Source organism: Bemisia tabaci, chromosome 2 (assembly GCF_918797505.1).
Source record: "Bemisia tabaci chromosome 2, PGI_BMITA_v3".
Taxonomy (NCBI): Eukaryota; Metazoa; Arthropoda; class Insecta; order Hemiptera; family Aleyrodidae; genus Bemisia; species Bemisia tabaci.
The window spans coordinates 32,551,614-32,567,242 of record NC_092794.1 but is presented as its reverse complement, the minus strand read 5'-3'; the positions used below and the strand labels follow the sequence as shown (position 1 = coordinate 32,567,242).

General features: G+C 40.3%; 1 protein-coding gene across 2 annotated transcripts in view; it reads left to right on the top strand.

The window, feature by feature from the left end:
- LOC109032790 (WD and tetratricopeptide repeats protein 1) overlaps nt 1-15,629 on the top strand; it is a 108,470-nt gene that overhangs the window by 44,316 nt on the left and 48,525 nt on the right. For both annotated transcript variants that reach the window (XM_072297167.1, XM_072297168.1), the window contains 2 exons: nt 3,405-3,605; nt 6,995-7,122. In XM_072297167.1, coding sequence (XP_072153268.1) covers nt 3,405-3,605; nt 6,995-7,122 — 329 coding nt within the window. The remainder of the gene's footprint in view (nt 1-3,404; nt 3,606-6,994; nt 7,123-15,629) is intronic.

Sequence of the window (15,629 nt, the reverse complement as noted above, 5' to 3'; positions counted from 1 at the left end):
GTGATACCTCATTCGAAAGATAATAAAAAAAGAAAATTTTTGGCGCGAACCGCAGGTCAAAATGTTCATTTTTGACAAAATGGCGGCCGGTCAAAGTTCAAAATGGCGGAAATTTGGCATCTCCGTTGTTTATTGACGGATTGGTGTGAAACTCGGAATCCCATGGTTTTTCGAGATGAGAAAAACGATTCTGGCATTGGTTTTCCAGAAAAGTCAGTCCTTTTCAAAATGGCGGCGGTCAAAATGGCGGCCTCGAGCGGGAAGTGGATATTTAGGTTGCATATCGTTGGATTTGCATGAAACTTGGTATCTGGGGGTATTTCGGCACGAGAAGAACGAATCTTTCATTGGATATCTGAAATCTTGACAAATTCCTAAATGGCGGCGGAAAAATTGCGGGAAATCAGTTTTACGGCTCTTTACCGATGGATTAGCATGAAATTATTTGATATTTCAAGAATCTAATGAAAGATTCCTTTTTAACGAGCCAAAAACCGTCAGGATATCGAATTTCATGCAAATTCATCGGTAAACAGCCGTAAAACTGATTTCCCGCCATTTTTCCTCTGCCATTTAGGAATTTGTCAAAATTTCAGATATCCAATGAAAGATTCGTTCTTCTCGTGCCGAAATACCCCCAGATACCAAGTTTCATGCAAATCCAACGACATGCAACCTAAATATCCACTTCCCGCTCGAGGCCGCCATTTTGACCGCCGCCATTTTGAAAAGGACTGACTTTTCTGGAAAACCAATGCCAGAATCGTTTTTCTCATCTCAAAAAACCATAGGATTCCGAGTTTCACACCAATCCGTCAATAAACAACGGAGATGCCAAATTTCCGCCATTTTGAACTTTGACCGGCCGCCATTTTGTCAAAAATGAACATTTTGACCTGCGGTTCGCGCCAAAAATTTTCTTTTTTTATTATCTTTCGAATGAGGTATCACAAAGGGGGGGTTGCCATTTGAAAAAAAAAGTTGCCCCCCGCCCTCCCCTGGGGGGGGGGGGCCCAAACAAATTTTGGGGAGTGCCAAAAAGTAGCTTACTTTGACCCAAGAACATCCCAGAAAAATTCGTTTTTCTACGTGTAACCGTTTAAAAAATAAACAGCTGTCCCGGGACTGTTGCCGCTTCCTGTATAACGTCGGTTGATTTCAGAAATATATCATCTAGGTGGTTTTTTAAGTGAAATCGCATATTATTATCGAGCATTAAACACTTTTGCAGAATGTCAAGAAAGGCAAGGAAGAAAGCAAAGCTTTTGCAGAAAGGCAATATATACAATGCAATCAGTTCTGAAGGTATTTTACCAGTTCTGGGTTTTTCATTCTTTCTACTGGAGCTCCATAAGTAATGGATCAAATCCTGGAAACTCTCAGTGCAGAAAGTGAGGCGAGCTCGCTGAGATTTTTTTATGTGATCAGAAAATCTAAGAAAGAAACAAGGTCATGTACTTCTTCTTTTTAATTTTTTTTTCTTTTCAAAAGCAAATAACCCCTCCCTGCACCGAAATTCTGAAATGAATCAGGATATGCTAAAAATTGAATGATGTGTTTAATGGTATGAAGTTTTAATCGTCCTAGCCACGTTAATAAGTGTCACTATACTAGTGTCAGTGCCACTCTGACCTATGCTGAGAGATCCTATTCTGACGGAGGGTGCGGATTGAGAAGCCTCCTTTCTCATACAGCATATTCCGTGCTCCATCTCATTGGGATAAAAGTCTCCAAAACATGACGAAACCATCGGTTTGATGCAACTCGCTAAAGCCAGTTTCGCTGCCCGAGTTCGGTTGACTTTTCGGCCCAGTTTTCGCCTCCCCCCCCTTCGAGGGAGGGAGGGGAGGTATATTTTGAGCTGCATCTTAGTCGATCTTTCAAAAAGCAGCCTGAGTCATTTGCATAAAAAGTTCTCCAAAACATAATAGAAGCATTGGTTTGATCCGACCCGCGCAAGCCAGTTTCGCTGCTCGAGTTCGGTCGCACCCCCCCACCTCCCGCCCGGGGATATATTCTGAGCTGCATCTTAGTCGACCTTTCAAGATGCAGTCGCAATCATTTGCATAAAAAATTCTCCAAAACATGGCGAAAGAATCGGTCTAATACGGCTCGCCGACTCTGAAATCGGTGGCGTAACCCCCCCCCCCCCTTCCTCATAAGGCAAAATTGTTCAGTTTATGAGTTTGAATGGTCTCTAGCCTATTCAGAGGACACAATAGAATCAAGAAACCATCAAAGAATCTTATAGGCGACCAATAAACCCGGGTGTCAAAACTACCAATTATACGCCGAATTGGCAACTTTGACCCCCAAAATGGGGGGTAAAACTTCGAGATAGGAAGAAACGCCCATTGACACTTCTGATCAGTGGGTTAAGACCTACAACATATCAAAACACCAGCCGATTTAACCGGGCCCACTTTTCCCATAAGACCGGTCCGTCGTCCTTTCTACCAGAATTTCTACTAATATCTTTTAAATTTTAAAAATGAGCAAAAAATATCTCGCATAAGTTCAGGTACCATTTATTTTTCTCTATTTATTACATTACATTCGTGAAACATGAAGAAATTCTTACTTACATCTAATCAGTTGAACCAAGTCGAAAAATTAAGAATATTTTTCCTTTTTTTCTGGGAGATGTCAGGGAATTATTTTTTCAGTCTGTCAGAGAATTTTAATTTTTTTCCCAGTTATTTTGCCGTTTTTGTCAGGGAAATCAGGGATTTGTCAGGTGATTTTTTTTTTAATATTGCCAGATACCCTGTCAAGTCTATTTGATGCTACGTATTTTCTGAAAGCTTTTGCCACGCTGTAGACGCTCGTTGAAACCACGTTCCTAGTTTTCAAGTAGAAAATTTCCAAAAATTTGGCCGATTTTTAACTTTGATCGCCTGTCTTGTCTCCCCAAAATTTTCGGAGAGCTTGAAACTTTGGGAAAAGATAAAGTATTGTCTAGTGAATGAATAGGGCAAGTCTCATAGGTATCTGCCACAAGGGCAAATTGTCCTTTTTTGCACGTACCCCTGTGACTTTGAAATTAGTGATAATTATAATATTTAGAGCAGTATGTTCAATTCTATCTTTCATAAATTGTAGCTGCATACACTCTAAATACATACAGATAAGAGTGAGTTTAGAAAGTTCAATATTTAAAGTTAAAAATTGAATATGTGATGAAAAGTCTTGATACTAACATTAATGTATCTTGAAAGGCACAATGAAGATAGTTGGTCCTCTTTTGCATTCTCTGAGTTAGCCAACCAATTGGGTGTGAATTCTAAAACCCCTGGCTTTGTACGCCTTTGATTAAGGTCAGACCATGAATTCATCCGCCTTATTTAAAATTTTGCCTAAAATGTTCTCCACTTAATCAGCTTTTTATCATGTATACTTATCAGGTCACTTGAATCGGAGGACAATGGATTTAAAGTCTGTTAGAAGCTTCTCTACAACTTACCTTATATTTAGTGAAAATGGAGAAGATTTACTGGTGAATCTTGGTGGAGAACACATCTATTTGTTCAACATGGCTCAGAGAAGAGTAGCAGATTCATTCCATTTACCTACCTCGACTGAATCATTTTACAAATTCTCCACAGGTATGTCACAATTTGATGTTCAGCTGTAAAAAAAAAAACTCATCTATCAAGATTTCAATTGTACTAATGTTGTCCTAACCTCATAATTTTATCTTTTCCTTTATTTTCTTGAAATTGCTTAATGCAACCATATCGAAAACAAATCCAGACACAAAATGGTGATCATGTGATCATAGCCAAAATGACACAATGACTCTGCATGGCCCACAATATCCTCTCTATAGAAGGAGCTATCTTATTTAGAGCACAGATTCTCTCTTGAAATTTTTTTCCCGTCTATAATTTTTACCTCTTCAGGAAGAATATTATGGGTAATGCAGAGTAGAGTGGCCCACAAAACACGAATTTTGGAAATTCATAGCTGCAACTGTAATGTGGACTTGGGATTCTATACCACTTTGACCTTTAAAGAAGAAGAGAAGTCGCACTGCGTCAAATTCTCAGAGGTGTAGAGCGTTGGTCTCAGGGCCATTGAATCAATATTTAAAGATGGTTGAAATACCGATTTATTGACGCTACCAAATGGTAAAATCATGCCGACTAAAGAATTGTGTAGGTTTCAAGTTTTCAAAACAGAAACTTATGGGGTAATCATCGTGTTTTAGCTCATTTTTTTGATGGCTCCTGAGTGTCTTTCAGGTTTGGAAAGATGATATTGAAATGAGTCGCATGACTCGGTAAAACGCATCTTAATGTGGAAGAAAAGGGTTCTGCGTGCTCCAGTTTTTAAGTACAGCAGATTTTTTTCTTTTTTTATCGAAAGCGCACTGTTTTTGGCGGAGAGTTTGGTTTGATACGGCAATCCCATTTGGCGTGGGGATTTTTTGAAAAGAGCATTAGAAAAATGTTTCAACCTCTGCCAATTGCTGAGAAATTATCCAATTTACATCCGGTTTTGGACCGTGGGTCTTGTTTTTTTTTGCATAGAATTGATTTCTGAAATAAAAATATGGGGGTACCATTTGAAAATTTCGACTTAGGTTAGGTTAGGTTCTCCGTAGGGGGGGGGGGGGGGTTGGGAAAATTTAAAATACGTCAAAATGTGTCCCCCACGATATAAACGAACACATCTTTTACCCTTTTTCGAAATTCCAACCCGTCGGCCAGATATTCCAGGTGGCTCCTTTTTCGTGAGACACCCTGTATTTGTATGTATTTCCGCCTTTTTCAGACTTTTTTATTTTTGAGTGGTTATATCTTTCTTACGTTGCAAGATATTTCGACCAATTTGTTCATATTTTGTAGAACCTCATTAGAGCTACTATTCTGCCATAAGAAACTGAAATTTGAGTCAATAGATTTTGAGGGGTGGGGCTCGAAAGTGGGGGGTAGGTCAAATCTTGTTCACTCGGTAACTCAAATTAAAATGAATATTTTGAGCTGAAACTTTTATGGGTGGTAGTTCTCCCCTAGGACTGGTTTAATACTGAATTTGAGCAAAATCGCCTGAGCCGTTGAAAAATGGCGAGCTTTGAAAGTTATAGGCGGCCAGTGCGCGGCATGAGGGGAGTCGGCCGGAGCGGGGCCGCACAGTGGGTCAGGGGGAGAAAGTTTTTGGACAAACTGTTCATCGCACAGTGGGTCAGGGGGACGAAGTTTTTGGACAAGCTTTTCGTCGCTCAGTGGGTCAGGGTAATTTCCAAGACCTCTACTCCCACTTCGGGAGGTACACTTTCCTTCCCGCGGTGGATGCGGGTCACTAAATGAAAAGGAGAAACGACTGAAATGAAGCGCGCGTCTTGGGGGGGGGGGGGAGTATGGGGGCTGAATCCCCCCCCCCCATCCTAAAAACTTGCGCGTAGCAAAGCGGAGCGCCGGTTTTTTTTTCGTTTTTTCATCATTGGGGTGACAGTAAATATTGCAACAAACAAGCTTCAGTTTCCTAATTTTTGGTGAAATGGTTTTATCATGAGTAAGAAATGTTTACTCAGTGTTGATAATGTAAACTTTAGACATTCATTTCTCACTCATGTTGATTGTGGAAGTTTTAACATGATCGATGTTTTTTTGCAAAATTTTGATTAGAAAATATGTTTTTTAGAGGTTTAGATTAATTTTGGCTTGTAGTCCATTGTTTGACACAAATTACCAATGTTGATGCAGAAATTGCAAGTACTGTGTGTTTCAGACCACCTGTCCAATATATTTTTCTGCTAAACGGCCGAAAATTGAACTTCAAGACGAAAACTTTTACAGGGCAAATCAGCCCGAAGAATTCAATGAAAATAAGTTCTGCCCCCCACCCCATTTTAGGTGGTTCTAGGGGGGGGGGGGGGGTACCTCCGTCTCTTGCTTATTTCAAATGGAAGGGTATGTTCTGACTTCGGAATCAAATTTCATGGTCAAAAATGAGAACTTTTTGTTGTTTGTACTTCTTCCTAAATGCTCCATTTTTAGGAGTTTCAGAACATTTGGAGTTTTTGGAGCATTTTTTGGGCAATTTTCAATCGAACCTTGAGTGCGTTGGTTCTTTATTCTAAAAATCTCCTGAAAGAAGGGATTAATAGCTTTTGTTGATGTGCCGCATGACCCATGTTTACTCTAATTTATGGGGGCCACCATCTTTCGAAAATGTTTAAATAGCAAGGCTTTATATTGACTTTAGATTTTGATTCTACTCAAAAATTATAGAAGTCATGGCTAGGGTAGATGGCTGTTTAATGCCAAATTAGCTTAGGACCTTTTTTCTTTTAAAATACAAGGCTTTTTATGGAGAAATTGGGTCGAAAAATAATTTGGGGGCAAAAAGGCCACATGCTGTATTAGCTTTGTAACCTTTCGCGTAGAACCCAAATCCGTTGTCAAAATTTACCCTTGCTCCTAGAAATTTTCGACTCATAACCCATCAGAGCTCCCTAATTTTTTTTTGGTGGGGGGTGGCCAGGTAGCCCCCATAAATCTGGGTCACTAAGGGTCTTATCGCACCTCAACAAGAAGGTATCCCTGCTCCCAAAAGATTTTAGATATCGAAAATCAGATGATTTTAACGCCTACCCTACAGTGTCTAATTGAGAGTTGTCCAAAAAATGCCTCAAAATGCCCAATTACTCCCAGGTTTAAGAAGAAATTACTTGAAACCATAAGTTCTTATTTTTGGCCTTTAAATTCGAATCTGAAGTCTTAACATATCCTTTCTATTTAAAATATGCGAGAAACGGGGAGTACCCCAAAGGTCGGGTTTCGGGGGGGGGGGGGGGGGCTGACAATATTTTCATTGAATTCCTTGGGGTTAATTTATCCAATTTAAGTCACTGTCCCGAAGCTCAATTTTCGGCCATTTCCGAGAAAAAGATAGTGGAAGGGTGGTCTGGAACACCCAGTATGAACCTAAAAGTGGAGGGTTACATCCCTGTCTTCATATTACTGGGCCCGTTCTTCTATTTTTTTAGGTTGTTCAAGTTCTTTCAATGGCGGTTTAAATGGTCAAAGCAACAGTCATAATGAAAATATCAAAGAAATTTATGATGAAAAACCACAAGAATCATTACCTGAAAACATCGAGGGCCTCAGATCTAGTGTGAGTACCAGTACAAAGCTAAGTGAAGTTCACCATTCAGTTTTATTAGTTTTACTTATGTAGTTTATTTTAGTACACGATTAATCAGTTATTATTGTTAATACCCAGTCAATTTTTTTGTCTTTTACTAAGAGTTATCTTGCTACCATTTTTGACTAAATGAAGTCTCTCTAGAACAATATTTTTCGTCATCAATTGTAAAGGTAATTTTTTGTCAAGAGGTGGCATACTTTTTGGCAAATCATAAGCAAAGATTTGGTTTTGGGACTTCATAAAACATTCATACTTAGCTGTGAAAGGGAGAGTGTAGAGCATATATAGTAATCGTTAAAATAAGAAAAAAAAGAAGTCGAAATTTCACAATTTTTAAACGTTTTAAGGTACCCTGAGTAAAAAAGCCGTACTTGAAAACATGTATGCCTGTCCGTTTAGTGTCGGAATCTTTAAACCCTCCAAAATCTTTGGACTAGACTTAGAATTAGAGGCACATGGGTCATCTAAAGAACCAGAGGGCACATCTCTCTGTGAGATCACACCTTGAGCTGAATTTGAAGGACTGTCGATTTTGAAAAAATTCCCTGAATTCTTTGAAATTTGGCATCAAGCACCACACGTATCATTACTTCAAGTTTCTAGAAGATCTTTGGATCAGACTCAAAATTGGAGGGTTGGGGGCCATCTAAGGAGGTCACTCTGAAATCACACCGAGGTTATTTGCAAAAGGTAGATTTTGAATAGATGCTTTTAATTCTTTGAAAGTTGACATCAAGTACCCCTAGTATACCATTTCTTTAAATTACTAACAGATCATTGGACTAGACTCTGGACCAGACACTCTCTCTAAATACACGGGAAGCGTGGAAATACCAAAGAGAGAGAGGGAGAGAGAGAGAGAGAGAGAGAGATGAAGTAGCTATCATTGTCGGGACTTAGCGTCATCTACGGACCGCACTGTCGGGACTCCCTATCATTGTCGGGACCTCACTCGGGTCCCGACAGTGTTTTCAGGCAAAATCCATGAGTAAAATGTCGAAATGCAGAGAAATTATTTATGACGTTGAAGAGTATCTTCCTCCTATCTTTGAAATTATATTTACTTAGATCCTAACTTAAACAACTCTCATCAAATTCACAATTTTAAGGGAGTCCCGATAATGATGGTAGCAAGACGATTTTCTCTCCAACTGAAATTGTAATCATTTTCGGAACTTAAAAACGTACTGATTCGAGCGCCATCTACGTAACTTATCAGAACTACTTACAGTGTTGACAAACGTAAAACAAGTTTTGATTATTATACGTCAACCATTTGCCCCACGCATTCCTTTCGCGGCTCGCGCCGCGCTATTCTTTTGTCTGTCCGGTCAAGCTGCGGCTTCTTTTGTTTCTTCCACACAATATCCCTGATGCTATGGGCCTTTACCTAAATTTATCATGAATGGATTCTCATGCGCGGATCTTTTAAAAACGTCTTTGACGGAGTTCACTGCCCTGGAACCGAACACCTTGGATTCCTTTAACAGCAACTCATGCTGTAGCATCGACACCGCGTAGCAGCGTTTTCGAGCAAGTGGGGGTGTACTATCGTCTATAACTCAAAGGGTGCAAAACCCACAATTTTTCAAAGAACCTGAAAAATTTCAAAAATAAAATTCCGTTAAAATGAACATTGCTGCATGTCTACGAACGCAGAATTTTTATCTGGATTCGGTGCTTTAAAAGATAGCGCTGTTATTTTCATTTACTCCGGAAAAACTAACGCTCTCCTGGACAATATTAAGACTGTAAAACTGGACGGTATACTACGTAATTCATGTGATATGCCTATGAATGCCTCATTTTATTCCATTCATTTCAGGGGGCCTAGACAGTAAAGTTTAGTGTGCGTATCGGCCGTTAATTGAGGAGTTGATCGATTTTTGGAAAAGAGGGGGTGGGGGGGTGATCGATTTTTGGAAAAGAGGGGGTGGGGGGGATTGCCCCGCGATTCCTGTGTAACATCAATACCACCAATTTCACTGTAATTGCAAGATTTTATAAACAATCGTTGGCATACGTTTTTTCAGTACCTTAGTGTCGAGACGGTAATTCTAGGTTCAGTGGCGTCGTTGATGACGTTGCCATTTTCACCAACTCGGTAAACATACAGTAAACATACTCATTCCCGGGACCCTTTACTTTTCCTTAATTATCCTTTACTTTTTGCTGCTATGTAAATACGCAATTTTACGAAATAGCTAAAAAAAGGTAAACGCTTAAATCTGATAACGTCGATCCGAGTTATACGATTAGCTAGCTATCCATAGAGTGGTATGATGCCTGTTTTCAAATTTCTTTGCTGATGATTTCTCAACCTGATTTTTACCCCAAGTTTTACCCGTGACATCGGCCCTCTGACGTAAGGGCATATCTCAATTTCCACGCAACCCTGCTTTACATGTAAACCCATGCTTGTTGGGTCTCATTCGTGAATCGAGATACGCCCTCACGCCAAAGGAGCAACAATGAGTTTCAAACTAGAAAGTATCGTGTACCTACATTTTGTGCGTAATTCTTGTAAAATGTGATCGAAATCTTTAACGTGATTTGGTGTATGTATATTTTCTTCCATTCAATGAGATTATTTCCTTCTCAGGAGCTTCTCCAAGACTTATGCTTCATTCACAACTGAATCCTTTCCCTAAAATGCTGAACTGTATACCCACAGTGTGATCACGATACACTTATTTAATTTACGATTTTATATGATCATTATTGATACAGTTATTACTTTGATGTGCTGCACGTTTCTTTTTGATTGCACCGAATGGTTTGCATGTCAATGAAAGCTCTGTCAAAATCCCAATTTTAATTCGATTTTTTCTTCTTCCCGTTATCGATTTTAACTATTTCGCCTTCATCCAGCATTCTTGCAAACGATCATGATTCTGAACTTACATAAATAAATTTGTTTTTTAAGATTAGTACAATAAAAATATTTGCAAGAATTAAAGAAAGAAAACTTGATTGAGTTTTCGCCTCCATTAATCAATATGTTTGCCTAAATATGAGGCAATGCCAATTGGCCATGTGTCTCCTACTTTCCACTTTAAGCATACTAAGGCCCTTGGAAGAAAACTCTATATGAGGCAGTGGACGGCACGACGACGCGACGCGACGTGGCGTTCCTCCTCCCTGATATGATCACAATAAATCACGTCGGAGGAATCGCAACTGAATGCAAGTCATTGAGGATAGGCGTTCAATGACGCACAGTCAGGCCAATGCCTTTGACTGGCCCCAGTCAGGTGACCTAAAATATTTGCGGATGGAACCAAGGAACTGGCTGTTCCACAGGTAGTAAAAAGAAAAGGAAATCTTGAATAGGCGAGGGGCCGAGGGGTCGCATCGCTGCGCTGCACCGAGCGCCGCGCCGCCGCGACGTCTTTTGGTCCGGGCTTGTGTTATGGGCTTCGGGCTCACAATCCCTGATCATAGGAACCTAAGAAAGGGAATCATGACACGATTTCGCATGGCTCTCCTAAGAGTCCAGAAAAAATCCATGGTTTTTGAACCATGTTATCAGAGTTCCATGAAGTCAGTTTTTGCCCAAAGAGAATGGACTCCTGATCTTCTCTGATATAGCTTGGTTTTTTACCTGCGAGGCCATAATTCTCAATTTTTATTAGGTATAGCTTGATTCCATCATTTACACAGAAAATTCAGTTTTTTAGCTCTTTTCAAACGTAAGGCGGGAAAAATCATAAGTGCAGCCATCTCGCGGGCTAGATTCACACTTCCCGGGGATTTACAGTCTTCTGAATACCGAGCTGAAATGTGCTTTTTGCCCATACTGCTCTCTGAAATCCCAAGATTTTCTCCAGCAACCTCTTTTAGTAAGAAAGTCCTGTGAATAAAACCCCCCCTCCCCCCACCCATGAAGACGCCGAAGATCATGCCACGACTCTTAGTCCTTAGTCCCAGAACCAGGCATCTCCTTCGATTCCAATTTACAGAAAAAATCATGTTCTGAACGTCAACGGCGTACAGAAACTTTGCAAGCATGTGTTACCATTTTACCTCATTTCAATTTGTAGACACAAACTTAAAACAAAAACATCTGCAAGTTCTTTAAAAACTCAAACGCAGTGTTGTTATTTACACCCACTCCAGGAAAACGAACCCTTTTTCGGAAAATCCTGTGTTAGTATTTTGGACATCCAACAAAACTATTCCTCGTGATATGTCTATTAGTGCATGAATATTTGACGGAAGATGAAGCAAATAGAGGATAAACTTGCCAGCCGAATCAATATCGGTATTTTGCGATCAAAGGGTGTAAAAAAAACCCTACCCTCGGGGGCGAGCGCATTTCGTGGGAAAGGTCGATGTGGCTTCACAGAGATTTTCTGGTATTGAGCAGCTACATGTGATCAAATTTTTCTTGAGGATAGGGATAGCCCCCCCCCCCCCCCCCCCGGCCCCAGCTAGACATGTGACCGTCATGCCACGCTCTTGACAAGGGAAACTCGGGGAAAATAGATTTTGAGAAAATCAGCCCCTTCTTCTAGATATTGTATGCCGCTGAAGTTCATCAGCGCCATTTTTTAATATAGTCCACGTGGGATGAGTTCCAGTCAGAGACCACAACGCTCATATTCAAGTTGCCTCGGCCTTACGAATGAAGAGGAGACTGCACCGGGAATTACCTCGGTATTGAAATCTGGACGGGGATCGGAACGCGTAGCCCGCTGTCAACCCCGGGGAAAGGCGGGAAAGGATGTGAAACGCATGCGATTAAAATCAGGACCTCGGATCGGTCTCTTTTTCGATGGAAGTGAAATCTTGAGTTAACTATCCACGGCTGGAGCATTTGCTCAAAATTAGTGATTTAGAGTACGTCCGTGAACCTACCTCCCCCCACCTCCCCCAAAAATAAAATTCCCACCATCAAGAAATTACTCACCTTTTGCTCAGGTGGAAAAACAACTTTTTAGCAATTGCTCACCCCCTCCCCAAATTCAATTCAAAATTCCCCATAGACCCCCGAAAAAGCCAGCCTCCGACATTGCCCGATCGACTTCAAACCGGTGTCCAAAACTTGCCCTTGAATTGATCAGAATTGCTCGCCAAAAATTGGGAATTGCTCACCTAGCATTTCCTCTCAAAATAAGAGTGCCAAATTCCGTCTGGAAAAATGCTAATGTTTGCCAAACGGCGAAATGCCGCATAAAATTTTCATGAGTTTTTATTGATGGAATGAAATGTGGAGTAAATTCCACTGCAGCGCCATTTTCATTCAATAAATTTGAGTCGTAAGAATATGGAGTTTGATTTGCTCATATTGCTCGATGTGGAACCTAGAAGATTCTAGACCCCGTCACTTTTTTATGTTAGGGCTGGATTTCGAAGTTTTTTGTCCCTAGACGCAGTCCAATTTGCGGATCTCTCTCTGGGAAGAGGGATGCGTTGGTTTTTACTCTCAGGCGAGGATGGTTAAAATGCCACCGTTAGTAAGTAAAATGCGAATTATGAACCGAGATAAACGCAGTTTGAGAAATTTTTTGGCGGATGTTTAACGGGAACGTATGGGATGAGAGGGGTAGTGGAGGATTTTTTGACGTGTGCTCTTTGGTGGTGAGGACCTCTTGGCGCAAGCCCAGTGTGCTTATATGATAAATCAGGCCCTGACTAAAAATCATCCCGGTTATATCGGAGAAATCTAAGCTCTAGAGGACGGAGTGAAATGCACTATGAATTATCCTCTAACATTTGAATAAAGTTTGATATTATTTCGAAGAAGGCCAGAGATATATGAAATATCTCAAAAAATGATTTTTAGTATTTTTCAGGAAACTAGTAAGAACTGAAGAAATTCAAGTTAGCGCCTAAGCGCGCCCCTAGAACTCGTATATCTTTCGCTCCGCAGTCGCAGGAACCTTCCGAAGCGCAGCGTGGCCACATCTCTCTCCGGTTCGTTTACTGCCCATTGAAACTGACGGTAAGATTCACGCGCGACGGCAACGCAAGAAAAATCCGGACGGGAGATCCGGCGCTCCTTGCGCGGGATCTTTAAAAGTCGCAGGTAGCCGGAACCCTTCGAAGCGCAGCGTCGCCACATCTCTCTCCGCTTCGTCCACTGCCTATTGAAACTGACGGTAAAATTCACGCGCTGCGGCAACGCAAGAAAAATCCGGACGGGAGATCCGGCGCTCTTTGCGTGGAATCTTTAAGCAGAGATATTGATCCTGATCATTTATCAGGAGCCTTTTTGAGGAGCGCCGTTGCGTTCAACGGGTTCCAATTCTAAATCAGAATGTTAACTTATTCGGAAAGTCAAATATATAGATACTTGACTTCCATCTCAAAAACAATTACAATTTTCCCACTTGTCTGGGTCAAAACATATCATAAATTTGACAGGACTATATTTTAAGAAATGTTCATAAATGTGTAAATTGTATATGATTTAAAAATCCCCGAAATCTAGTTGAGATTCACCTCACTCGAATGCGCATTCTACACTCCTCCACATTTTAATTACACAATTAAAAATTTTCCCTCACATTTTTCGTTAGGTTTTGATGCTTCATTTTAAAACAGTACCCACACAAATGCTTTCTAAAAATCGCGTAACCGCCCTGATTGAATCCCAAGACATGAACATTTTTTAGAAGAGTCAGTCAAACTGTAGGGTTAAAATCAGTCGCTAGCTTTAACTCTTTACACTCTGATCTTATTATTTTGCCTGCCGCTGTCAAAAGTTCACTTTTCAAATCGTCTTCGTTTCCTGAATTCTTTTCTTTATAAAAATCACTTAAAATGTCTTCAGTCTTTTGTTTCAAAAATATTACATTTTCTATGCCCTGAGAAACAGTAAGAACGAGTTCATTATTGAAATGACCGATAAGTTTTCTTTTTAATTATGCTTTGTTGAATACGGCTCCAATTTATGCTTACGTGCAAAATTTCTCCATTTCATTCTGAAGTTGCAGGAGAGTGCAAAAATCATGCTCATCACACAGTTTTTCGCAGATTTTAACAACCTCCAAAAATGTCTCATTCTTCTTTGGATCTGCAGTTCGACCTGCCGATGATTGGAACCGTTTGACCTTTTTATTACCTACTTGATGATGTAATAATTTTAACGCTTTGCTTTTTTGTCGGATTATCATGCGAGAAGTTTGAAAATTTACCGTTTAATTTAAAACTTATAGATGTAGGTGCAATTTTTCCTTTTAAAAAGTTACTGTATCAGATTCGATGATACACATGCATCTGCCGCAAAAAGATCGCTTATAGACGACGATCGACTTACAATTTCCGTAACCCATTTATCGTTCCGTTCATTAAAAATATTTTGTTGTGAAGAATCGCGTATGTGTGTAAAAAATGCCTTAGACATGCGTGATTTTTCAATAATGTTAATGTAATTAGGGACTCGTTTCAATAGCCGCATGCATCTTCCGAAATAGTCGATGGAAATATCGAGGACTATCATTTGGCTTCATTCGGCCTTTTTCCATTTCCACATGCAACAAATTTCCGCAGAAAATCCCTCATTTTCAATCAATATCTGTTTTTTTTTTTTTACTTTTTTGGCAAGATATTTCTTCCCAAATGCGTGAAAAATCAGCGACAGCGGCACCCAAGAAGTCAGCACTGAGGTAAGAGGCACTAACTTGATAGGAATCACTTAGGTCAGTGATCATTCACTGAGGTCAGTGATCATTCATTGAGGTAAGTGACACTTGAGATCATGAGACGGATTTACGTAAGTGTTCGGTTTTTGTGTTTTTGCCTCCATCGCCTTCTAATGCAAGGTCACTCCTTACGGTACACCACACTACAAAAAACCAACGTGCCGCTCCTTTTTGTCTCTGACCTCCATTGTGAGGGTCCAGGGTTTTTGCATTGTCCACCTTCGAACTGTGAAGAGCCTCTCGCTTCTACTTGCTATACAAACAATAAAGACTTCACGCTAACTCTCGGAAACTCGCGATACCTAGAGCCGTTACTTGTCTGGGTACCTTGGAGTTCATCAATTTATACTCGCTAAGCCATTTTCACTGTGTTTGAGACTATTTCATTAGATGTGCTGCGTAAATGTTGGCTGGAATTTCTTTGAGGGGTTGATATTAGCGGCATCTATTTCTGCCTTGATTATCCCTTGTCAGAAGCGTCGCATAAAAGTTGATTTGCTACATAATATTGAGATTCTTGATTTCGGTGTAATATTTACCCCATCAAGTGGCGCAACTGAATCTTCGCATAACGACATATCATCTCGGGCTCACCACAATCAATTTGACTTTTGATTTCCCCCATCTCGCGGAGATATATCAGAACTGAGTGGGGATTATTGAACGTATTCGAGCTAAAAGAAAGTACGTGCGAATTATAAACGACAGAGGGAACTAAGTACCACGAAAACTCTCTGCATATTATGTAGGGTTGCCATAATTTCTTCATGCTCAAATTCTCTGACCTTCCCTAACTTTTGCCTGGCCATTTTTGCCATTCTCTGA